This window comes from Erinaceus europaeus, chromosome 18 (assembly GCF_950295315.1).
Source record: "Erinaceus europaeus chromosome 18, mEriEur2.1, whole genome shotgun sequence".
Lineage (NCBI taxonomy): Eukaryota > Metazoa > Chordata > Mammalia > Eulipotyphla > Erinaceidae > Erinaceus > Erinaceus europaeus.
The window spans coordinates 70,962,209-70,986,723 of record NC_080179.1 but is presented as its reverse complement, the minus strand read 5'-3'; the positions used below and the strand labels follow the sequence as shown (position 1 = coordinate 70,986,723).

The 24,515-nt window shown below is 40.9% G+C and overlaps 1 protein-coding gene across 7 annotated transcripts in view; it reads left to right on the top strand.

Moving 5' to 3' along the window:
- CACNB4 (calcium voltage-gated channel auxiliary subunit beta 4) overlaps nucleotides 1-24,515 on the top strand; it is a 250,075-nt gene that overhangs the window by 179,640 nt on the left and 45,920 nt on the right. For 6 of the 7 annotated variants that reach the window (XM_060178142.1, XM_060178146.1, XM_007527341.3 and 3 more), the window contains 5 exons: nucleotides 4,813-4,943; nucleotides 8,087-8,163; nucleotides 9,983-10,002; nucleotides 10,227-10,307; nucleotides 11,660-11,718. In XM_060178142.1, the coding sequence (XP_060034125.1) occupies nucleotides 4,813-4,943; nucleotides 8,087-8,163; nucleotides 9,983-10,002; nucleotides 10,227-10,307; nucleotides 11,660-11,718 (368 nt within the window). Of the gene's footprint in view, nucleotides 1-4,812; nucleotides 4,944-8,084; nucleotides 8,164-9,982; nucleotides 10,003-10,226; nucleotides 10,308-11,659; nucleotides 11,719-24,515 lie in introns of those variants that run through there. The other variant, XM_060178147.1, reaches the window with a different exon arrangement.

Sequence of the window (24,515 nt, the reverse complement as noted above, 5' to 3'; positions counted from 1 at the left end):
AAACGCAAGGACCGGCGTAAGGATCCCAGTTTGAGCCTCTGGCTCCCCACCTGCAGGGGAGTCACTTCACAAGTGGTGAAGTAGGTCTGCAGGTGTCTGTCTTTCTCTCCCCCTCTCTGTCTTCCCCTCCTCTCTCCATTTCTCTCTGTCCTATCCAACAACAATAGCAATAACAACAAAGGCAACAAAATGGGAAAAAAATGGCTTTCAGGACCAGTAGATTCATAGTGCAAGTATTGAGCCCCAGCAATAACCTTGGAGGCAAATTAATAAAAAAAAATAATAATAATAAATTTAAAATATTCTTTTAATAAAAAGAGCCAAACAGAAGGAAATTGAAAGGGAGAGACCTGAGATCAAGGAAGAAACCAAGTTAAAGAAGTACATGTACATCAAAAGAGAAGAGTATCCAGAAGAAGGAAGCAGTTAGCCTTGGCAAATATTGCGGTGTCTAAACCTAAAAGGAGGAATTGGGAATGGATGTTGGGTTGGCAACATGGCGGCCAGCCGCATGGAAGTATTGGTGCCATTGTCTGGAGTTGTGGAGAGGGAAGTCAAGAGAAATAGGATGGAGAGCGAAGGGGAAATGGGAAGTAGATTTGTCACTGAGAGATTATGCCTTCAAGAATGTTGGTGCTCCTGGTGCACGATGGTAGAAAAGGACCTCAAGTGTGGCGGGGAGTGAGAGTTTTTGTAGACACCTATCACATCACGAGGAAGTGAGAAATTGTACCCAGGTGTCAACAACTGTACTGTAAGCCATTAAAGGAAAAAATAATGTTGATGCTAGCCAGACTCTAGACCAGGGAGGACATGAGGTCCAAAGAGGGTTTCATTCTAGCAGGGAGCTGGTAGGATACTAGTACATGCTGAGGTTGATGTGCTAAAAGAGGGAGAGGTTGGTGGGAAAGGAGGGATTTGCAGTGGACAATACAGGTTCTGAGTTGGCAAGAAGGGTGGGGAACGGACTGTGAGTGGAGGGGTAGGCCTTTGATAAGAAGGTTTTACCCATCTTCCTCAGGATAAAGAACAGGGACGTGATCAGGGGAGGGGATGGGATACGGAGTTCTGGTGGTGGGAATTGTGTGGAGTTGGACTCCTCTTATCCTATGGTTTTGGTCAGTGTTTCCTTTTTATAAATAAATTTTTTAAGTGGGGCTCAGGGGAGAAGGTTTTATCAATACCTCTTCGTAACAAGCAGAGAGTGGAAGCCTAGACAGCATTGAGTGTTGGTGTCATGGTAACATGCAGAGAGTAGAAGCCTAGACAGCATTGAGTGTTGGTGTCATGGTAACATGCAGAGAGTGGAAGCCTAGACAGCATTGAGTGTTGGTGTCATGGTAACATGCAGAGAGTGGAAGCCTAGACAGCATTGAGTGTTGGTGTCATGGAAACATGCAGAGAGTGGAAGCCTAGACAGCATTGAGTGTTGGTGTCATGGTAACAGGAAGCAGGGATATTAGCTCGATGGCTCTTGTTTTCTCAATGGTGAGCATCTCTACATGGTCCTACAAGACTAGGAGACACTCCCGCCCCTCAGGTAAGCCAGGTGACTGGGTGGTTATGCTGGTTTTCTTCTTGCTATACCCCTGGGTGCGGTGTATTGCACCAAAGCAAAAGGACTCTGGGGAAGGAGGGAAAGAGATGAGATGGAATGGTATTGAGGTCCTGGTGTATGGTGGGGAAGGGCCGAGGTTAAGGGAGAGAATGTGTTGCTGATATCTGTCATGGGGGGATGAGAGGCTGTACCTACATGTTGAGAACCTTACTATAAACCATACCTACCCACCCACACCGCCCACACACAGTAAAGTGGGAAACAAAAATGATTAAACCAGATTCTTTAGTTAGCACTCATCCCCCCAAGGAGACACAGCTCTTGCAGAGCTGGGAGAAGTCCTCACATACTGCATGCACACCTGCCACCCTGGCACACCCACCTGCTGGATTACTTCGCTTCCTTCCATGCTGTTAGTACTCTCAATTGGTCTTATGAGTTGCTTTTTGATTTCTGTGGTCATTAATCAGAGACTTTCTCTTTCGCTCTGGCAAATCTGGCAGTGGGGTGTGTGTGTTTGTATGGTATTGAACAGGTAATCCTCTGTGGATTAGAGCCACTTGCTTTCAGATCTTGAAGCAGCAGATGAAAACATAGTTTAGGAGGAAGGAGTGTTAATCATTTTAGGGAAGCCAAAAGGAGAATGATCGGAACACCCCCTGATGTTTCCTTGCCAGAGAGAGGGTGCGTCCTCACAGAATATCAACACTTGATTTAGAATCAAGTTGTAGCTCTTCCTGTCAGCTGCCTTGCAGCCCATCTATTCTGCATTGGTTTTACTCTTTTTTTTTTTCCAGGAATAAAAAAGCTTAACAGCTTAGAAAAGCTACCCTCCTCCTTTTTATCACATACCCCAAATGACAAGCCAATGAAGTTCGGAAACATATGTAGCAACTTTCTCTCCAAAACTCCCATTTACGTTGAACCAGATTCTCACTGTGATGAAGCAGATTGGGGCGGTGAATGAGCTATTTTGGAAAGCCCTTTAAGCTCACTTGAGCATCATTTAATACATTAGTGTTCCAGTGGGCTAACTTAATTTCAGGAAACAACTCAAGCCCTAGGAAACTGTGACTCATCGTCTCTTTTGTCCCCATTGCAGAGAAATTTGGATTTAAGATCTATGCACCAAAGATTCCAAAAAGGCTCCCTGGCCTTTTGTTAATTCCAAAGGAAACAGACCTGTTATTTCAGGCCTGTTATCCTGACAGGAAGATGGTGTGTGTGTGTGTGTGTGGGGGGGAAACCTAAGGTTTAGCTTGTTCCAGATTTTATATGAAAGCCACTCATTTCTTCTGTACAGTCTTATACTACATGTCATGGGTGGCTTGTGTAGGCACCATGTGCCACATGAAGGCCAAGTCCCTTAAGCCATGTCTCTTTATTTTTCATCATGAGGCTATTTCGCAGAATTTCATGCTATGGTGATTCAATGAGCCCATTCATTCCTGCCTCTCAGTGTGTGGCTGTCATAGAAATTCTACTTTTCTCTGAGCTCAGCAGAGTGTGCTGCATATCTTGTGTGCAACTGGCATATTCTATTGTTGTGATTTTTTTGGAATTTGCTGCATTTTGAAAAACTGTATTAACTCTTTGGGTCAGAGAGAGAGACTATTTCCTTGCCTAGCAATGATCCAGACAGTAAAGGAAGTTTTTAGAATCTCTAGATGATGTAAACAATAGCACTGAGAGCCTCTTCATAAAAAAAAAAAAAGAATCGGGGCCAGGCAGTAGCGCAGCGGATTAAGCGCACATGGCGCAAGGTACAAGGACCGGTATAAACATCCCGGTTCGAGCCCCCAGCTCCCCACCTGCAGGGGAGTCGCTTCACAGGCAGTGAAGCAGGTCTATCTTTCTCTCCTCTTCTCTGTCTTCCCCTCCTCTCTCCATTTCTCTCTGTCCTATCCAACAACATCAACAACAACAATAATAACCACAACAAGGCTACAACAATAGGGGCAACAAAATGGGGGAGGGAGACCTCCAGGAGCAGTGGATTCATGGTGCAGGCACTAAGCCCCAGCAATAACCCTGGAGGCAAAAAAAAAAAATCGAGGCTGGTTGGTAGTGCAACAGGTTAAGCACACATTGCGCGAAGCACAAGGGCCAGGGTATAGGGATCCCAGTTCGAGCCCCCAGCTCCCCACCTGCAGGGAGGGCTCTGTAGTATCTATCTTTCTCTCCCCCCTCCACTCTCGATTTCTCTGCCCTATCCAAAAATAACAACAATAACAGCAACAACAATGATAAACAACAAGGGCAACAAAAGGGGAGAAAATAGCCTCCAGGAGCAGTGGATTCGTAGTGCAGACAGCGAGCCCCAGAGATAACCCTGGAGGAAAAAAATAAACAAATAAGTAAATAAATAAATAAGTAAATAAATGAATAAATAATCACTTGGTTGAATGAAGTTATGCTTTGATGTAGGTAGCTTGAATTAAATCTGCCTTCTTGGAGTTGGACAGGGGAACACGCAGTTGAGTGTAAAGACCTCGGTTCAAGCCCCTGGACCCCACCTGCATGGGGGAAACTTCATAAGCAGTGACTGCTATTGGGGGTCAGACTATTTGGAGATCATTTAAAAAAAGTCTCACTCTGTCTCTCTCTCTCTCTCTCTCTCTCTCTCTATTTCTTTTCACACACAGAGACACTCACATGCATGTATTATGACTGGTGTTTTTACCTGAAAGCTTCTGACAGGTAACAGACTTCTGAGTGCGTGTCATCTCAGCAATGCTTCTTATCCTCCGGAGTTCCAGTTCCATTACTGTGTATCATTCTTGTGAATTATCTTCCTTAAGAGCTGGCTAGGGCTTCTTGCTAAGGACCAAAAGAGTCTTCAGGTTTGGATTCGACTTTTGTCCATGAATTAGTAAACTGTGACCCACAGAGTGAATCTGACTCACTGAATTTTTGTAAAGATTAGGTATATTTAAACGTAGCTATTCTCACTTGTCTACTAGTTTGTTCAGGCCTGCAAAATCTTAAATTGTTGCTGTCTGGGCCTTTAGAAGACCCCTGCTTTAGTCTGTGGAACACCCTGATAATAGATAGACGGGTAGGTAAATAGATGTAAATAAAGATATACGTATATAGAATATAGAATAATATGATCACATTTATGTATAATATATAATGTGTAATATTATATAGCATATGCATAATGGTTTGTTCTTTTAGTTCCTTGATACTTACTAATGGAATGTGAAGATAAGGGAGTTGCTATTGATAGCAGTTTTATTTCTACATTCTAGAAATACAACAATGATTGGTGGATAGGAAGGCTAGTGAAAGAGGGCTGTGAGATTGGCTTTATCCCAAGTCCACTGAGACTGGAGAATATACGGATTCAGCAAGAACAAAAAAGAGGACGCTTTCATGGAGGGTAAGACTCTTTCCGTTGTATGAAATGGTTTTTGGGTGATGTGAATGGGTGACACTTTCAATTTTTTTTATTATAAATTAAAATACAGGCTTTCAAGGTAAAAAAAAAAAAGGCTGCTTTGTACTAAGTGTTTTTGAAATTCACACAAATTAGGGGCCAGGCGGTGGTGCACCTGGTTAAGCGCCCATCTTACAGTGCACAAGGACCCAAGTTCAAGCCCCTGGTCCCCACTCGCAGGGGGAAAGTTTCACAAGTGATGAAGCAGGGCTGCAGGTGTCTGACTTCCTCTCTGTCTCTCTCTCCCCTCTCAATTTCTCTCTGTCTACCCAGTAATACAAATAAATTAATAAAGCAAGTAATATAAACAATAAATAAAAGAAATTCATATAGATCGCTTCCAGAAAGTTCCCTCTGTCTCCTGCATGCCGAAGTCTAAGACCACAGGAAACATTCTGTAGTGGAAACTTTTTCTGTGGCCTGAACAAAGTCTTTTATGGAACTCAGGGTTTGTTTGTTTTTTTCTTTTTTGTCACCAGGGTTATTGCTAGGGCTCAGTGTCTGCATGACGTCTCCATTCCCAGAAGCTGTTTTTTTTTTCTTTTTGATGGAGAGTGAGAGACAGAGACAGATAGAGACAGAAACGAAGACATACCTGCAGCACTGTTCCAGCACTCGTGAAGCTTCCCCACTGCAAGCAAGCAAGGATGAGGGTCTTGAGCCTGGATCCTTGCACACGCCACTATGTGCACTCTCCCAGGTGAGCTGAGCTGCCATCTGGCCCCAGAATCCCTACAGAAAATTTCCTACAAAGAATCATTTAGTGCTGCCTTTCCCAATACAACAGCTGGGAGCTTGACTGGGAGCTTGACTGGGAGCTTGACTTAAACCTTTTTTTTTTTTTTTGTGGCTCTTTTTGATAAACTGTCAGGGACTTTCCCAGGTGGCCTTGGAACATGAAGGGACGTGTGAGGCCCCAATATCACCTTCTCCCATAGCTTTTTGTGGTGTTTTCCATATCTTGGAAATGGAGTGAAGACTGTCTACTTCCTTCTAGTAGCTGAATCAACCTCTAAGAAATTGGGGGAGTAGCTGCATAGATCTCAAAGTACTTAATCTACTTTGGTATTTAAAGGTCCCAAGAATACAAACAGTATTTGAAAGACGAGAAATCAAAATCAACTGAGCCCACATACATGCACATTTTCTCTTTTTTTTTAATATTTATTTTATTTCTTTATTCCCTTTTGTTGCCCTTGTTTCATTGTTGTCATTGTTGTTGGGTAGGACAGAGAGAAATGGAGAGAGGAGGGGAAGACAGAGAGGGGGAGAGAAAGACAGACACCTGCAGACCTGCTTCACCGCTTGTGGAGCGACTCCCCTGCAGGTGAGGAGCCGGGGGCTTGAACCAGGATCCTTACTCCGGTCCTTGCGCTTTGCACCACCTATGCTTAACCACATTTTTCTCTTTTTTAAGCCCTAAAAGCATAAATAGTTCTTTCTCTTGATTTTCAGCTTTTGTTTTCTGTTTGACCTTGTTATATTTCAAAAAATCCTCCAATACTTAGGCACTGATTTTTGTGCCTTTGCCATTTTGGAAACCTCTTAACTATTATAGGGCATCCCAAAAGGACCTTTAGCTTCACCTTTAATTGCCAATATTTGTAAGTTCTGTGATATGCCTATACGAAGGTCACTTATTGCTGTCCTTATAAACTAGAGCACTACTAAGGTCTGGCTTACAGTGGTGACAGGATTGAATCTGGGTCCTTGGTGCCTCAGTCCTGAAAGTCTGGTGCATAAATCAACGTGTCCAGTATTATTAATCCTTCTTTTCTAGACTTTTTGTCCTCTTGTTGGTTTTTAAATACAACAGAGACATATGTTCCTTCCCCAGAGCCTTTGAACTTACTGCTTTCCTGTTACTGAAACCCTCTCTTTCACACTTCCACCACTGGTCTATACCTGCTTTAGATCTGCGTTACCTATCTTCTTAGTGACCCCTTTCTTACCGCCATTTTGAAAATTGTACCTATTTCTTTCCCCTTACTGCCTACCTGGCCTGACTTAGTTCTCCCCATTATCACCAGGTATATATCTGCCCATTCATCTTGTTTGACACTGATGTCTACCTCTAGAATCTGTCTTTATCAAGAAAGGGATTTCATCGACTTTTCCTTGTTTCTTTCTATTCCTGGATTTTAGAACAGTGGATAATAAACCAAAAAAAAAAAGTTCAGTGAAATAATAAATTATTCTCTTCACTTCCAAAGCTGTCTTGTTACTGTTATTATTATCTCATAGTACTATTATATGCTTTGTTAACTAGAAGGTGTAAGGGTAAAATGAAGAGATTACCGACATCATCTCATTTCAATTGCCTGCCAACCTGATGAATTATACCTTCTCTCTCTAAAGATGAAGAAACAAAAAATTGAGAACATAAGATGTGCCAAGGTCTCAAAGTCCTACAGCTATTAAACGTGGGGCCTCTAGGCTTCCATTATGAAATACTCCTGCATAAGCCAGTGTGCCCATACTATAAGCCCTCTTTCCTAAACTGGTACACAGGAGAACCAGGACTAGAAATTGAGGTGTTCTGATTCTAGAGACTGTACTCTTCACCACTAAAAGGAAAGGAGAGATGATGAATGAATATGAACGTGAGCTCCTCATGGACTACAAGGAAGCTTCCACAGTCATATGAGGAGCCAAAGCTGATGGTCTTCAATTGCATGTCCAGAATTCATGATCGCATCCTTACTGTCACTTCTTACTACCGGTTCCTTCCAGGCCTCATGCTAGTTTTGAGCTGTGTACCACCTCACGGGTACACTGATGACTGGTATTAGTTCAGCATGCAGGTTCTAAGAACATTCCCCTTGGCGCTCCATTTCTCCATTTGTGTTGAATAACAAGACAAGAGTTTTGCAAGGTACTTCTAGGTTCCAGGTTAGTTCTTCACTTGCTCTGAGAAATGAGGTCGGAGAAAACATTTGGACAGATTCTTGAAGTTCTTCTTTATGGCAGGATTTGTTGTGTTTTGGGATGTTTCACTAGGATGAAGGCCAATGAAAGCTTTCTACTCTCAAGTTCTCTTTTCAAGGAATCTGGAGAATGAGTCAAGTTCCTTTTCTCTATCCTAGGAAATCCAGTGGAAATTCTTCATCAAGTCTAGGAGAAATGGTATCAGGGACATTCCGAGCAACACCCACATCAGCAGGTGAAGGTTTTTGTTAAACTTATTTTTTTTTAAAAAAAGAAATATAACCATTTTGAACATATCTGAACACACGCAGGTGTTTTTAATAATGTAGAAACAAATTAAAAGCTTGGTTTAAATATTATTGTACTTAATATCTCATTGTTTATTTGCTTTCTGTGAAAATTTGAGTTTATTCAAAGGATACTTATGACCTTAAACATTCAGCTCAATATCATATATTTTCAAAATATCTTATTCACACTCACCTTCCCCCCCCACCCCCAGCTTAATTGTCCATTGTGTTAACCACTCTGAAGTAAGTTATTTTTCTATCCAGGAACCCAATAGATGGTTAAGATGATATGGCCAATTTAGAAGGAAAAAGAAAGTGCTAGACTCTCAGGAAAATGCTCTGGCCAAGTCTCCTTGTGAGATTTTGTATTTGTTGTTGCAGCCTGGGGCTATGGAGATAGGAAGGGGGGCGAAGCAGAGAGCAAAGTTGAGTCAGATGGCCTTGTTTCTGATTGAGTAGCAGAAAACCGAGTCCTGCAATTAATGGGTATGAAGGACAATGGTGGCCAGATAAGGAATATAAGACTGGAAATTATGGAAATATTTAAGCAGCATTTTTTTTGCCATAGTCCCTAACTTCTAATAGGCTAACTTCATTTTCATTTATTATTTTTTTTATTGCCACCAAGCTTGCTTATCATGGAGCTTAGTGCCTGCAGAATGAATCTACCACTCCTTGTGGTGATATTTTTTTTCTTTCTCTTGTTTGATAGAATGGAGAGAAATTGAAAGAAGAGGGGAGGAGAGAGAGAGAGAGAGACCCCTCAAGCACTCCCTCATCACTCATAAAGCTGCCCCCCCTACTCCCCACCACACACACACAGGTGGGAAATTGGGGCTTGAACCTGGGTCCTTGCACATGGTGATATGTGCACTCTATTAGGTGCACCACTGCATGGCCCCTGTATGCTAACTTTATCCTGACCCAGAATTGAGATTGTTTTAGAACATTCAGTATTGCTAATACAGACTGGGGCTCCAGAGGTCTATCTGAGTCTACCAAGACTATATGAAATTGGATCTGGAGCGATTCTATGTCTCTGGGACCTTGTCCATGCAAAGTCTTACTTGGCACCAGGGGTTTTGAGCCATACTGGGACTCTAGATTGCCCTCAGATGAACTTCACCAGTTTAGGTGGTCACAAAAAAACACTTCAGTCAGAGATCAAGTACATTTTTGCCTCATTCCTCAGTTGTTATATTCTTAAGTTACTTCAATTTTTCACTAGTGGGAATACTTGATGATAGACGTATCTGAAATTAAGAGCAACCTAGTAGAAATAAAATGTGTCAGTATCCTGGAACATGGGCCAAAAACAGACTTAAGAACACAGAAAGGACTGCAGAATTTTCTCATAGTTCACCAAAATTATAAAGCCAAAGACTCGGTACAATAATCCTCATTTTTGCTCTAATAGTTACTCTGTTTCCTTTTCTGAAACTTCACTTACTCAACTTGTTCTCTGCCACACTGTATGTTGTGTCCAGCAAGGGAACAAGGCATGGGTCAGTGGCTGCACCAGAATTCCCAGTCCTCTTAGGAAGTCCCACCCAGCATGAAGATAGAGTGTAAGGCCAGTCGTACAAGAAAGAAGTTGTTTGCAGTTCTCACTTGTCTTCAAAATAGTGCTCTGCAACAGTGGATGGTAGTGACATCATGAGAATTAACAGGGACAAGTTGGGAGATCCTTCCAGCTCTTAAAGTCTTGTACTATCACTTATAAAGATTACATATTTTGATATGGCTCTTGTTGTTGTCTTTTAGCAAAACAGAAGCAAAAAGTGGTAAGTTGTGTTTCCTTTTTAAATTTACTGTTAAGGCTCCTATTCATACATGCCTGCAGTGCTCCATTTCAGTGACCCGAGTGACTATAAAATAATGGAGAGCCTCCTTGGTGAGGAGCTGTGCTACTCATTTCCTGTTTTGGCCTGAGCATTATGGATGTGGTGGCTGTTGAGGAGGGCCACTTGCTATCACCTTGTCACATGTACCAAATCATCTTTTTCAGACGGAGCATATACCTCCTTACGATGTGGTGCCATCCATGCGCCCGGTGGTACTAGTGGGGCCGTCACTGAAGGGTTATGAGGTACAAACATCAGTCTGTTACGCTTCTCTTCTTCATCTGGAAGCCTGGGGGCCGCCATCTTGGACCCTGCTCCTTTGGGTCTGTTTGCAGAGAGGTGTTGATGGAGTCCGTTAAACTCACTGCTGACTCCACTTTCTTCCTACTCTGACAAGCCTCTCGCCCTTTATCACATTGCTTAGAAATAGCTCCCTCAGAACATTCTGATGGGAAGTTCTAACCAGAACTTTGCTCTGCATTCAATGCAAAGAGAAAGACTTCACCAGTCACAACCATTCCTATTATTACCGGAACTATTATAATTGACTGTATGCAGTACAGGGGAACACAGAAGTAGCCTTCATGCAAACCTAAACCCTCACAACACCAACAATTTCACCCAACTGTGTATTCAGGACATAGCATACTTTTCTGCTTATTTATTTTAAATGGCATAGGAATAGGGGGAAACAGCATTAAAATGCTACTGGACTCTTTTAAAGATCCTGTGCAAAAGGAGAAAATTTAGAACATAAATGTTCTAAAGGCGTGGCCATTTTGACTTGGTGCTTGTGTAGCTAAGAATAAGTGGGGGAGGAATGTTAAAATCCAAAGACGGCACCCATCCAGGGCACCATCCCATGGAAATAAGACAAAGTCTGGCACATAATAGACACTCAGGATTCATCTGTAAAATGAATTGACAAATCTCTTTGATTTGGCCCAGCCAAAAATCCCATCTTCCTCTTACCCTTCCTATTCTTCCTCGTACCCCCTACCCCCTTCTTCCTTGTGCCACCCCCCCACCCCTACTCCCCTTCTTGTTTTCTTCCTCTTCCTTTCCTTGTCTCAGCTGGAATGTCACAGGACAGAGTAGGAGAGTGGTCTACAGGAAAACCAGGGCATGCAGAATTTCTGTTCTCATGCACAGTTGAACTATGTTGAACCAAGGGCTGGCCTGAGGGCCTCTAGCTTCCCCCTACCCACCCAAGACTAGCAAGACTCAGGAATGCCTAGGACTTGGGGCACCTACACACATAACCCCCAGATGTGACCTCCCTGGGGCATTTCTGTCCCCTAACATGCAAAGCTGGTCTGCCTTGGGTCTAGTGAACATTGCCCACCCATTCATTCCTCAGTAGCCTGGGAGCAAGCCAAGGGGGAAAAGGTGGTAATTGCAGGTGGTTAAGCACCTTCCTTCATGAATCCACCTACCCATCAGAGAGGACTGACTGTGATAAGGTCTTTTGCTCAGGCATAATGCCCTTCCCTTCCACCTCTCTCACTTTTGATTTCTCTCTCTCTCTCTCTTTCTCTCTCTCTCTTTCTCTGTCTGCGTGTGTTTGCCTCATTCTTTTTTTCTCACCTCTGCAAAGGTAACAGACATGATGCAGAAAGCCCTCTTTGATTTCCTGAAGCACAGGTTTGATGGGAGGTGAGACATACAGATATTTTTGTATTTTTATTTTACTTTGACCAAGCATGTGTGATGAATTGATTTGTGGATCTGTTTCCGATGATTGCCCAATTTCTCAAATCAAAGATTAACACAGAATTCTGGGAAGAATATCATGAAAGAGCTCTAAAAATATGAAGTAGTGAAGTATAGCATTGAATCCCCAAGAGAAAAAGGACCTTGAGAAGGAAAATAATCTGTTTGTTTTATTTAGATATATGTCTATTTTCACAAGTGCTAGTGAATCCATGCCAATGTTGCTTTTGTGGAAAATATTAATATGTGTACTGTTTCTTATAATCTAATGACTCACTTGTCAAACTGGGTAATAGCACTTAAAAATGAGAGGGAGAGAGAGAGAAAGAAAGAGTTTGGAATGTATATATAAAGTAATGAATTTCCCCGAAAGGCAAATGAAAGAAATGCTATCACCACAGTCCATTCAAAGTGACTGTTTTGCAGGAAATAGTAATTCCTTGGATGTCTAGTTCTATTTTTTTTTTATTAGAAATTGCCTTGCAATTCTATTGGACTTTGTATGTATCGTACCATTACCTATTATCAATGTGATTAATTCTTTAGGCATTAAATAATTTTTCTACCTGAGTTTTCTGAAAAAATGTCTAGAAAGAGTTTCTGGGCTTTCCAGAAAAAAAAAATGGCTAAAAACAAACTACTTGACTTAATGCTAACTTATTTCACAATGCAAAATGCACTCCATGTAAAGCTGTGTACAAATTCCTGAAGACTTACTGATAATTAAGAAAACTTAGGTGCTATGTACTGCTACATATGGCTAGTAAATATTTAAGTATATATTATAAACACCTTTAAATATTAATAGCTCTCCATAAACACAGCATTTTTAAGAAAGAAAAACATGATTCTGCTTTAAGAACAAATTACATTCATTTGTCAAAAACTGCTTATAGAGAATTGTATTAAACTATACATTAACTTCTAAAACTTGTAGATAAAGACAATAGACAATAGAGATTTAGTCCCAGTAGTTACAGATTTTATTTCAAGAAGTGCAACAGTCCCTTACATGACTTGCTAAGTACATTAGTCTAGATCACACTATCTTAGTAAATAAGCCTCAGAATTGTACAGTGACTCAGATGTGTTGAAAGCTTACTATAAATTGTTTAACAGACTGAAGTTAAGTGTTCTTCAACTGGGAGGGGAATTAGGTAGAGAAGGAGATGGTTGGGCATAAAGTTTGATCTTTTTGTCACTAGAGGCCCTCAACCTGAAGGAGGCCTATGCAGGCCCCCCGGTGCTGAGATGATAATGGCGGTGAGGGGAGTACACAGTGACTGGCACCACGTTTCATTGGTTGAAACATGATAGCACTTTTTAAATTATTTTCCCTTTTGTTGCCCTTGTTGTTTTATTGTTGTTGTCGTCATTGTTGGATAGGACAGAGAGAAATGGAGAGAGGAGGGGGAAGACAGAGAGGGGGAGAGAAAGACAGACACCTGCAGACCTGCTTCACCGCCTGTGAAGCGACTTCCCTGCAGGTGGGGAGCCGGGGGCTCCAACCGGGATCCTTATGCCGATCCCCGGGCTTCCCGCTGCGCTACCACCCGACTCCCAGTGGCACATATTTACTCTCTCTCTTTTCACTGGCTAGAAGTTGGTGCCTTTCATTAACTCTTACATTTCATTGGTTAGAACTTGATCACGTGGCCACGCCTACTTGCAGACTTGGTTAGAAGGTACATTTGCTGTGCTTCTTCCCAGCGAGAAGAGGAGATGAAGTTTGTCCAACAAATTAGAGTCTCTACCACATTCACCAAAGGTGTAGTTAAAAAGGAAAAAAAAAAAAAAAAGCCCTGGGTTTAATTTAGTCCCCTCTTTTTATAAATAAGGTAGATAATGAAGTATTTCAAAGAAAACAAATTAGGGGAGTTGGGTGGTAGCGCAGCGGATTAAGCGCATGTGGCGCAAAGCGGATCCCGGTTGGAGCCCCCGGCTCCCCACCTGCAGGGGAGTCGCTTCCCAGGCGGTGAAGCAGGTCTGCAGGTGTCTGTCTTTCTCTCCCCCTCTCTGTCTTCTCTTCCTCTCTCCATTTCTCTCTGTCCTATCCAACAACGACAACAACATCAACAACAACAACAACGAAAAACAAGGGCAGCAAAAGGGAAAAATAAATAAATATAAAAAATTATTAAAAAAGAAAACAAATTAAGAGCACTAAATAATAGATTATGAGCTTTGAAGGAAAAGGTTTTTTTGTTCTCATCTTTTTTCCACAACCACAAGTAGATGGATGGCATCTGGAAATGAACGTCTAGGAATTCACTTCCTACAAAAGCATTACAAAGAAACAGCTAAACTCTGATACTTATTGAATTGTATTGCTCTTGCCTTCTCATGCCCTGGGTCTTAACCTTACCTTTCATCAAGATCTCTGTGGGGTGGATGGAGGCTATTAATATGTGTGACTCTATCTCCTGTGTTTTGGTCACACATGGGACATCTTGTTTAGCTCTGTTTGAAGTCTATGGTCTTAACCTGTGGCATCTTTACCCAAAGAAGTTCTGAGAACTTCTCTTCCTGTCACTCCATAAAAGCCCTCAAGCAGAACAAGTCAGTCTCATCACACAGACTTCAGTTTCTGTCACTTGTTTTGATCATCAGATAACAACCTTGTAAACAGCAATGCTAGGTTTGAAAGGAAGAACTATAGAAGGTTTGGAAAGGGAGAAGTTTGGAAAAGAAGAAAGGAGTTATAATTTAGCAAAGAGGACATGAGCAACTGTATTATTGCCTTCAAACATGGGGAGTCTATTGTTCCTTTTCAATACTCAGACCCCAAAAGAAGAAATGTATTTAATTGTGAAATTAGAGGCTTGTTTTGAGTCCGATGAAGCATGATGTCTGCATCAAACATTTACACACTGTCAAAGATTATTTTAGTAGAAATAGCTTTGAAATGTTCACCGGGACTTGATATTCCATGGGGCTCGATGACACAACAAAAGATGTGAGGAAGAACTCAGCATCAAAAATAATAATACTGGCAAAGGAAACTTAGCCCTGGAGAGGTCTTGCGTACATCAGAGCTTCAGAAAGATATTATTAAAGGGAGGAGTAAAAAAAAGTGAATTTGTTTCCAAATAATAATATGCTAGTTCAGCAGGAAAACACGTAATGAATTCTGTGGTTGAATGTATGTTGGAAATGGGGATGAGAAATAAGAAATTTACTTGTAGTTTTTCACTGACTCACATAACTGCTGTGTGGAAATAGCCCTAAATGTTGAGCTTTATTGGTTTTATTAGCTTTGGCAACTAATAAAAGGAGAGAAAATTGTCACTTGCAGAAAATGGCAAATAGTCTTTAATTGGATCAAGCCAAGAGAACGGTAACACAGAAGTCGTATTTAGTACAGTAGCACCGTGTGAACAGTGTGCTCTAATCCTGGAAACCTCAGGGTTTCACTGGGTATGTACAGTTGGTTAGACAAAACTGTTGGTCGAACATTTATGTATTTGTTTTGTTTATTTATTAGGCTGCAAAAGGCTGCACAACTTATGGTGATACAGGGGGAATTAAACCTGGGAGACCAGTACCTCAGGCATCAAAGTCTTTGGAATTACCATTATGCTATCTCCTCTACCTAGAAGAAAGTCTTACTCTTTTTCAGGAAGAGTATTAGGGTAATCCATTGACTAAGAGACGTTGTTAACGCTGTCTTTCAGATCTTGTCTAGAAATAATTCAACAAATTAGATTACAGTCCAATCGCTTGACTATTATTGGCTCATGTACTTGTTTATTTTGGATACTGTGAAAATGATTTGAACGAGTTGAGAGCAACTCACCATTCAGTTTTATTTCTATAACTGCTGCTGTAGGACCTGTCATGCATGCAAGAAAAAAAAAAGTAAAAGCACAATACAAAATACTTCCTGAGCACTCCTGTTCATGTGGACATCAAGGTAGTGACTATTCCCGTGCACAGATCATAAACTAAGGGAACGTAGTAGACAGTGGTACACACAGCTATAGCCAGGCCAAGACACAATGGATACACTACTGCATGAAGCTCCTGACCACAGACATTCGTCGGAAAATACCCTTTCAGATGAGATTGTCCAGCTGGTAAACTCAACCATTCATAGGCTGAATAACAAACACAAATAATTGAACTCATAGCAATTTGTTGGGTTATGGTAATCATTAAAATCCTGAACAAAAAAACGTTTACTTTATTCTTTTTGACAGTCGGATCAGGTCGATTCTGCAGCAGCTATCAGACATTTTTTAACTGACATCATGACCAGAAACCTGAAATAAATGCCATGCAATTTATACATAATAAGCTCTGGACCCAAAGGAAACTATTAGCCGATGGATGCTTACTTCGAGAAAGAAAGTGGGTGAAAACATTTTAAGAAAACAAACTGAAGCTACAATTTAGGGAGAGTCAAAGAGGTATTAGTTGCTTATAAAAAAAAAAGGGGGGGGAGGGTAATTGAAGCCAAGCCACAGAAGTACGAAAGTGATGTAGAATTGCAGCCAAGAAATGAAGAAACACAACACAGCACCTTCTGTTCCATGGTCAATGTCATTCCCTTACCATCTTCTCCTTGCTAGTCTACATTCGAATACAGACTCACTGGTGGACACATAGACACTAGAGACTGTTACAGAGCGAAATTAACCACCATCCACTGCAAGGAAGCAAAAGATGTTTATTTACGAATTGCAATCTGGGCCGAGTGGTAACTGATGTTAGTGTACCAAGCTCGACCCTGAACAAGGCTCAAACCACGCAAGTTATAGGATTCCAGAGTACATTCTGGGTGGGGAATATGCAAAACTAGAATGCTAACACACACTCAATAGCATTTTACAGAAAACGCAGGATCCAGTCATTTCAGACATTGTAATGCTCTAAGCAGCCTATAAGAATTGTCTAATTTCAAGCCTTTATGAAAAATAGGGTCATCACTCTTTCTCGTTGTCTGCCAAGACCACCTGGCTATCAGCTCCCTTGTCCTTGAGCAAATGGTTGAGTTTCAAGGATTTGGTTAGGCTAGCTATTCTCTTTAAGACAAACAACAGGTGGATTACATCTTGGTGTGTGTGGGTTTTGTCTAGCCTCTTATTTCATAAATGAGAGGTACAGGAATTTTCCACTGCAGACTATACTTATAACTCACGCTTAAAATTTTACTTAAAGCAATTCAAAAGTTACTGCTTCTAACAGACAACTATTTTAATACTTTAATGCAAACATGAAGATTTAAGTAAGCAGACCCTGACTGTAACAAGTCTGAGCAGATCCTGTCATTCTTTCTATTTTTGTTTTGCCTCCAGGGTTATCGCTGGGGCTCGGTGCCAACACTATGAATCCACTGCTCCTGGAGGCTATTTTCCCCATTTTGTTGCCCTTGTTATGGTTGTTATTGTTATTTATTAATATTATTTATAAAAAGGAAACACTGACAAAAACCATAGGATTAGAGGGGTACAACTCCACACAATTTCCACCACCAGAACTCCGTATCCCATCCCCTCCCCTGATAGCTTTCCTATTCTTTATCCCTCTGGGAGTATGGACCCAAGGTCATTGTGAGATGTGGAAAGTGGACGGTCTGGCTTCTGTAATTGCCTCCCTGCTGAACATGGGTGTTGACAGGTTGATCCATACTCCCAGCCTGCCTCTGTCTCCCCACGTGGTCATGATGAACAATATTTTTGATATACTGCTGTATCTGGTTGACCAGGATCTTGTTTAATATTTTGGCATCTATGTTCATCAGAGATATTGGTCTGTAGTTTTCCTTTTCTGTTGTGTCCCTATCTGCTTTTGGTATCAGGGTGATGTTGGCTTCATAGAAGGTGGAAGGGAGTGTTCCTGTTTCTTCAATCTTGTGGAAGAGCTTTAGAATTATAGGTATTAATTACTTCCTGAAGGTTTTGTAGAATTCATTTGTGAAGCTATCTGGTCCAGGACTTTTGTGGTTGGGAAGATTCTTAATAACTGTTTCTATTTCTTTGTCTGTGATTGGTGTGTTTAGGTTGTGTAGTTCTTCTTGGTTCAGTTTTGGAAGGGCATATGTTTCTAAGAATTCTTCCATTTCTTCCAGATTCTCTAGCTTGGTGGCATATAGTTCTTCATAGAAGTTTTGCATGATTTTCTGGATTTCTGTGGTGTCAGTTGTGCTATCCCTTCTATCATTTATAATTCTATTTATTTGAGTCTTCTTCCCCCTTTTTTTATGGTTCTCTTATTTTCAATGTTGTTTATTTCTGCTCTAATTTTAGTGATTTCCGTCCTTCTGGTTGCTTTAGGGTTCTTTTGTTCCTCTTCCTCTAAGTCCTTAAGGCATGCAGTAAGGTCATTTGAGCTTTTTCTTGTTCTCTAATGTGTGGTTGTATGGCTATGAATTTCCCTCTCCATACTGCTTTAGCTGTGTCCCAAATATTTTGATAGCTTTTGTCTTCATTTTCATTTGTTTCCAAGAACATTTGAATTTCTTGTTCAAGTGAATCTCTGTCCTAGCGGTTCTTAAACAGCATGTTGTTGGGTTTCCAAATTTTGTGACTTTTAGTAATTTTCTGTTTGTTGTTCAGTGTTAGCTTTACTCCACTTTGGTCTGAGAAGGTACTTGGGATGATTTCAATGCTCTTAAATTTGTTGATACTGTCTTTGTGGCCTAATGTGGTCTATCCTTAAGGATGTGCTGTGTGGATTTGAAAAGAATGTGTATTCCATTTTTTGGCAGTGAAGAACTCTGAAAATGTCCAGGAGGTCTAGTCTGTCCATCTAGTCATTTAATTCTCTTGTTTCTTTGCTGAGTCTCGCTTGTTAATCTGTCTAAGTGTGAGAGTGGGGTGATGAAGTCTCCCACTATTATTGTATTACTATTGATGTATTTTTGTAGTTCTTTCAGTAGGTGTTTGGTGTATTTAGATGGGCCCTCATTGGGTGCATAGATGTTAATAATTATCAAATCTTCTCAGTTGATTGATCCTCTAATCATTATGTAATGGCCTTGCCTAATTTTTACTACTTTATTTAATTTAAAGTCTATTTTGTCAGAGATGAGAATAGTTGTTCCTGCCTTTTTTTGTGGTCCATTAGCCTGTATAATAGTTTTCCATCCTTTCACTTTAAGTCTGTGTTTGTCTTGTTGGGTCAGGTGAGATTATTGCAAGCAACATATGGTTGGGTTGTGTTCTCTGATCCATCCTCCCACTCTGTGCCCTTTAATGGGTGAGTTTAAGCCATGGGAATTTATTGATATTATGGATTTAAAGTATTGTGGTGCCATTCAACAACTTTTTATTTGGTCTGATATGTGGCAAGTATTATGGTGATGTTCTTTTTTATAAGAAGTCTTTTAGAACCTCTTTCAGGGCAGGCTTAGTTGGTGATGGTCACCTCCTTTAACTGTTGCCTGTCTGAGAAGGTTTTGATCCTTCTATCTAGTTTGAATGAAAGTCTAGCAGTATATATTATCCTTGGTTGAAACTCTTTTATATTCAGGGCTCGGCAGATATCTTGCCATTTGCTTCTGGCTTTTAGAGTTTGAGTGGAGAAGTCTGCTGATAGTCTTATGGGTTTTCCCCTGTATGTGAGTTTTTGTTTTTCTCTTGCAGCCTTTAGGGTCCTTTTTTATCCTTACTTCTTTTCATTGTAACTATGATGTGTCTTGGTGCCTCAGTTCTGGGTTGATTCTGTTTGGGATTCTCTGGGCCTCTTGAATCTTAATGTCCTTTCTGTTGTTGAGGTCTAGGAAGTTTTCTTCTATTATTTCCTCTAGGATGTTTACTTCCCCTTCCTCTCTTCCTCTGGTGGGCCAATTATATGAATGTGACTTTTTTGAGATCATCCCATATGTCTCTGTTGTTTTCAGTGTCTCTCAATCTCTTGAAGTCTTTTACATCTTTATTAGTTTTCCCTAGCTCATCCTCTGTCTGGCTAATTCTGTTTTCTGCTTCTATTATCCTGATTTCCCTTCCCTCAGCTTCTTTCTCTTCAGTTCAGTTATAGTATTAGCTTGCTCTGCTAATTGGCCTTTTAGCTCAGCAATTTCAGCTTTCAGTTCTCTAATTACCTTGAGGTAGCTAATATTTTCCTTGAGGGTCTCATCTGTTCTTTCCCTAATTCGGATAGCCCTTTCCTCCATAGTTGTCTTCATTTCTGTGATTATTAGGTTTGTTATTGCTTGCATACTTTTCTTATTTATGGTTACTTATGACTGATTTGGAGTTTCTTCTGGGTTCCTGTCCTGATTCATTGTGGTAGCAGTTTTATTTGCTCTTGATTTAACCTTTTTTTTTTTTTTTAAATTGATGTGGTTTGTATTCTTCTGTTCTGTCATTCTTCAGTTGTTGTGTTTTGAGTACAAGCCACACTATACTAAAGCCCTTTCACAAATGCAGCCACAAACCTCAAATTACAACAATAGCAACTGAAGCAAGGATTGATGCACTTCAACCAATACCAGTTAGTCAAATAATACCTGTAGTCCAAGAAAAAATAGCAACAAAAACCAAAAGAAAAACAAAGAGAAAGGAAGAAAGGGAGAGCAAGAATAGACAATTATGCAAATCCACTGTCCACTATAAATTCTAGGAATAGCAAGAGGAGAAAGGGAAGTAGAAAAGAGAGACACACACACTCACACACACAGAGTCCACTCAGAGTCAGATTTCTTCCACAAAATAATTCACAAATGAGTATCAGTGAATTCAGAAAGTGAAAGAAGGAAGTAAAGGGAGTCGGGCAGTAGAACAGCGGGTTAAGCATACATGGCGCAAAGCCAAGGACTGGCTTAAGGATCCCAGTTCGAGATCCCTGCTCCCCACCTGCAGTGGAGTCGCTTCATAGGCAGTGAAGCTGGTCTGCAGGTGTCCGTCTTTCTCTCTCCCCTCTGTCTTCCCCTCTTCTCTCCATTTCTCTCTGTCCTATCCAACAACGACAACATCAATAACAGCAACAATAATAAAAAAGTGCAACAAAAGGGAAAATTAATAAATATAATAAAAAAATTAAAAAAACAAAAATAAAAAAAATAGTGAAAGGAAAGAGGTTTTTTTTGTTTATTTGCTTGTTTTTCTGAATTAGCTAGGAGGAGAGAAAAAGGAGAGTGGAGGCAAGAGGGAGCAAGAAACAAGTTTCTCTCACAACGGATAGGACACCCAGTCACCTGTCAATGGAAAAATAACAACAGTTAATTTTGGTCAGCCTGAAGAAGGAAGAGGAAAAAGGGACACGTGTATATAATAGTAATAAAATAAAATAGAGTAAAGAACCCTAACAGTCAGTCTGCTGCTTGGACCACTCCAGATTGGCTGCAGGCAGCCTGACCAAAGCCAATTATAAGAAGTATAAAAACAAAACAGAGCAGGGAGTCGGGCGGTAGCGCAGCGGGTTAAGCACAGGTGGCGCAAAGCACAAGGACCGGCATAAGGATCCCAGTTCGAACCCCGGCTCCCCACCTGCAGGGGTGTCGCTTCACAGGCGGTGAAGCAGGTCTGCAGGTGTCTGTCTTTCTCTCCCCCTCTCTGTCTGCCCCTCCTGTCTCCATTTCTCTCTGTCCTATCCAACAACAACAACAACAATAATAACTACAACAATAAAAAAACAACAAGGGCAACAAAAGGGAATAAATAAATAAAATAAATATTAAAAAAATAATAATAAAATGAAAAAAAAAAAACAGAGCAAAACAAAAACCCTCCCAGGCAGGGCTAAGGCTCTGGTCAGGTTTTTTGTCATTCAAATAGAGCTCCAGCCACCTAAAAAAAAAAAAAAAAAACAGAAGGAAAACAAAAAGAAAAAGGCTTGGAATGACACCCCTGGTGAGCCAGGAATTTTGGTGAAGAAAATAGCTCAGCAGGAAGCCCGCTGGGAGCGGCTGCCAGGCCTTGGGGATTAGTTCTGGGGCTGGGGTTGGGGGGAGGGACGAGTTCAGAAATAATCAAGCCAAAGATTTCTTTTGCCTCTGTTTGCCAGCCCAAGAGTTATAGGACTCTTTTGGTGTCACTCTGACCACCCCAGTTCACCTCTATGCCAATGGCCCGGAATCCTACCCTATCCAGAGAATCCCAGGTTTAAGCTGCTGCTTTGTGGAGCTCACGTCAGGTGTTGTTTCCAAGTCGCCATCTTGGTTCTGCCCCCTTGTTATTGTTGTTATAGCTGTTGTTGCTATTGGATAGGACAGAGAGAAATCGAGATGCTTGCGAAGCAACCCCCCTGTAGGTGGGGAGCTGGGGGCTCGAACTGGGATCCTTAGACTGGTCCTTGTGCTTTGTGCCATGTGTGCTTAACCCCAGCCTGCCCCATCATTCTTAAAATGTAAGTTTCCCCCACTCTGACACTGGGAGATAGACTGCTAACTTCTGAAGTTAGGAAAGAAAAAAAAAAAAAAGAAAAAAGAAACTGTCTTCTTCAGTTTGTCTCTTCTCCGCTAGTTATCTTGTTTATGAACTGAAAAGTCAATTCACTAATTAAGAAGGAGCTTTTATATGTTACCTTGCTTGTTCCAAGTGACAATCCTATGGGATAGTTTGGCAAATACATTATTTATTGATTAAAATACAAATCAATGTAATACCGATCTGTGATGGGTGACTTGTCCATGGCCACATAACCAGCAAGAGAAATATCCCACAAGAATTCTAATTGTCTCTCCATACTTTTTGTCCCTTCCCTATTGATAGTGTATCATCTTATTCTTTGCAACACTTTTTCTATGGCAACGACTAGTTTAAAGTAGTAATAATATAGTAACAAGACTATATAGTATCAGATATATCAAGGATAGAGTATACAAGGATCTTATAACTGTTTCACTAACAACATGAAAGTATTAATTATTTTTCAGGAATGTGTCATAACGAAAATAATATCTTTCTATAGAAAATCAAAGAAAACTAATATTTAAAGCTCATGATGGATTGTAGCAACTGTGATGAAACAGAAATAAGCAACAGTTTGTCTAGGTTCAGATTTATTAGATTTTGAAGATGATTTTTTTTTTCTGATTTTCAGACACATTTGCTACTTATAACCAATCTGCTGGGAAAACTTAACTCCTGTTAGTCTTCTTTTTTCCAGCTGGTAACTATTTTCATCATTCACTTTGAATCGGAGATAAATTCTGAGGTGTACCCCTCTTATCCTGTGGTTTTTGTTAGTGTTTCCTTTTTATAAATAAAAATTAAAAGAAAAGAAAAGAAAAGAATGGACTCTTAAGGGAGGTCATCATTGTGTGAGCATCACAGAATGTAATCACACCAGCCCCAGCAGTGTAGTCCGCCACATATCTAAGCTGTATGTCATAGCCTTTTGGGACCACTGTCATATAAGCAGTCCTTTGTTAACCAGAGCGCCATGAAGTGGCAATGATTGTACTGACAGTAGATCACAGAATGTTCTTAGTGGCACCTTCTAGAGACCCACACCAAGTAAGATGCATGAAAGTACTGAAAGACACCTGATGTGGAAAGGCTATCTCTACAAGTTGAAGAAAAAAAAAAAAAGGAAAAAGGAAAAATTTGAAAGCAAGATAGCATTCAAGGATGAATGCAATTACATTGGTGGGAACCTTATGCAAAAAACAGTTTAGACTTTTAAAATTTTTATTTATAAAAAGGAAACACTGATAAAAAAAAAAAAAAACATAGGATGAGATACAGCTCCACACAATTCTCACCACCAGATGGGGTTTACCGTCAACAATATTTATACACCTTTCCCATATTTGGGAGCTACTCTCTTCCCTGATCCAGCTTTCTGGTCCTTTTTCCAGCCATGACATCATCTCCCCAGGCAATAACTGGGACCCACCTGCATATCAGATGTCAGGCTCAGGAAAAAAAATAAAATAAACAATAAATGAAAAATAAAAACTAGTATAGTCATGGGCTCTTTGGAATATCACTAAAATAGGACTACTAACTATCTACAAAATGGACACCCCCCAACTCTTCATCTGAACTATTCCAGCCTTTAGGTTCATGATTGGTCAACAGTTTGTTTGGCTTTGTATGTTAATTCTTTTTTTCAGCTGCCAGGTTATAGATGCTAACATGATGCCAACTGGACTTCCCTGGACAGACGACCCCACCAATGTGTCCTGGAGCCCCGCTTCCCCAGAACCCCGTCCCACTAGGGAAAGAGCGCGACAGGCTGGGAGTATGGATCGACCAGTCAACGCCCATGTTCAGCGGGGAAGCAATTACAGAAGCCAGACCTTCCACCTTCTGCATCCCACAATGACCCTGGGTCCATACTCCCAGAGGGTTAAAGAATAGAAAAGCTATCAGGGGAGGGGAGGGGATACGGGGTTCCTGTGGTGAGAATTGCAGTTTGGACTTTTATGTAATTTTGCTCATAGAAGTGTCATTGCACAGAAAATAGAACTGTCTCGTGTTTGTTTTATTGTCACCATGGTTATCACTTAGGCTCAGTGCCAGCAGTATGAATCCACAGCTCCTGACCATCATTTTTTTCCTTTTTTTTTCTTTCTATTTTTTATTTGATAGGACAGAAAGAAATTGAGATAGGAGGGAGAAATAGGGAGAAAGATAGAAACCTGCAGACCTGCTTCACCACTCATGAAGTTGCCCTGCTGCAGGTGGGGAGCGGGGACTCAAACCCAAGTCCCATATTCATGGCAGTGTGTGCATTGAATCAGGTGCCGTCACCTGCCCTCCTTTGTATTATTGGATGGCTGGGTCTGTGTCTGTTAACCACCCCCCCCCCGCTCTTTCATGCATTTTTTAAAATTTAAGAAATAATTT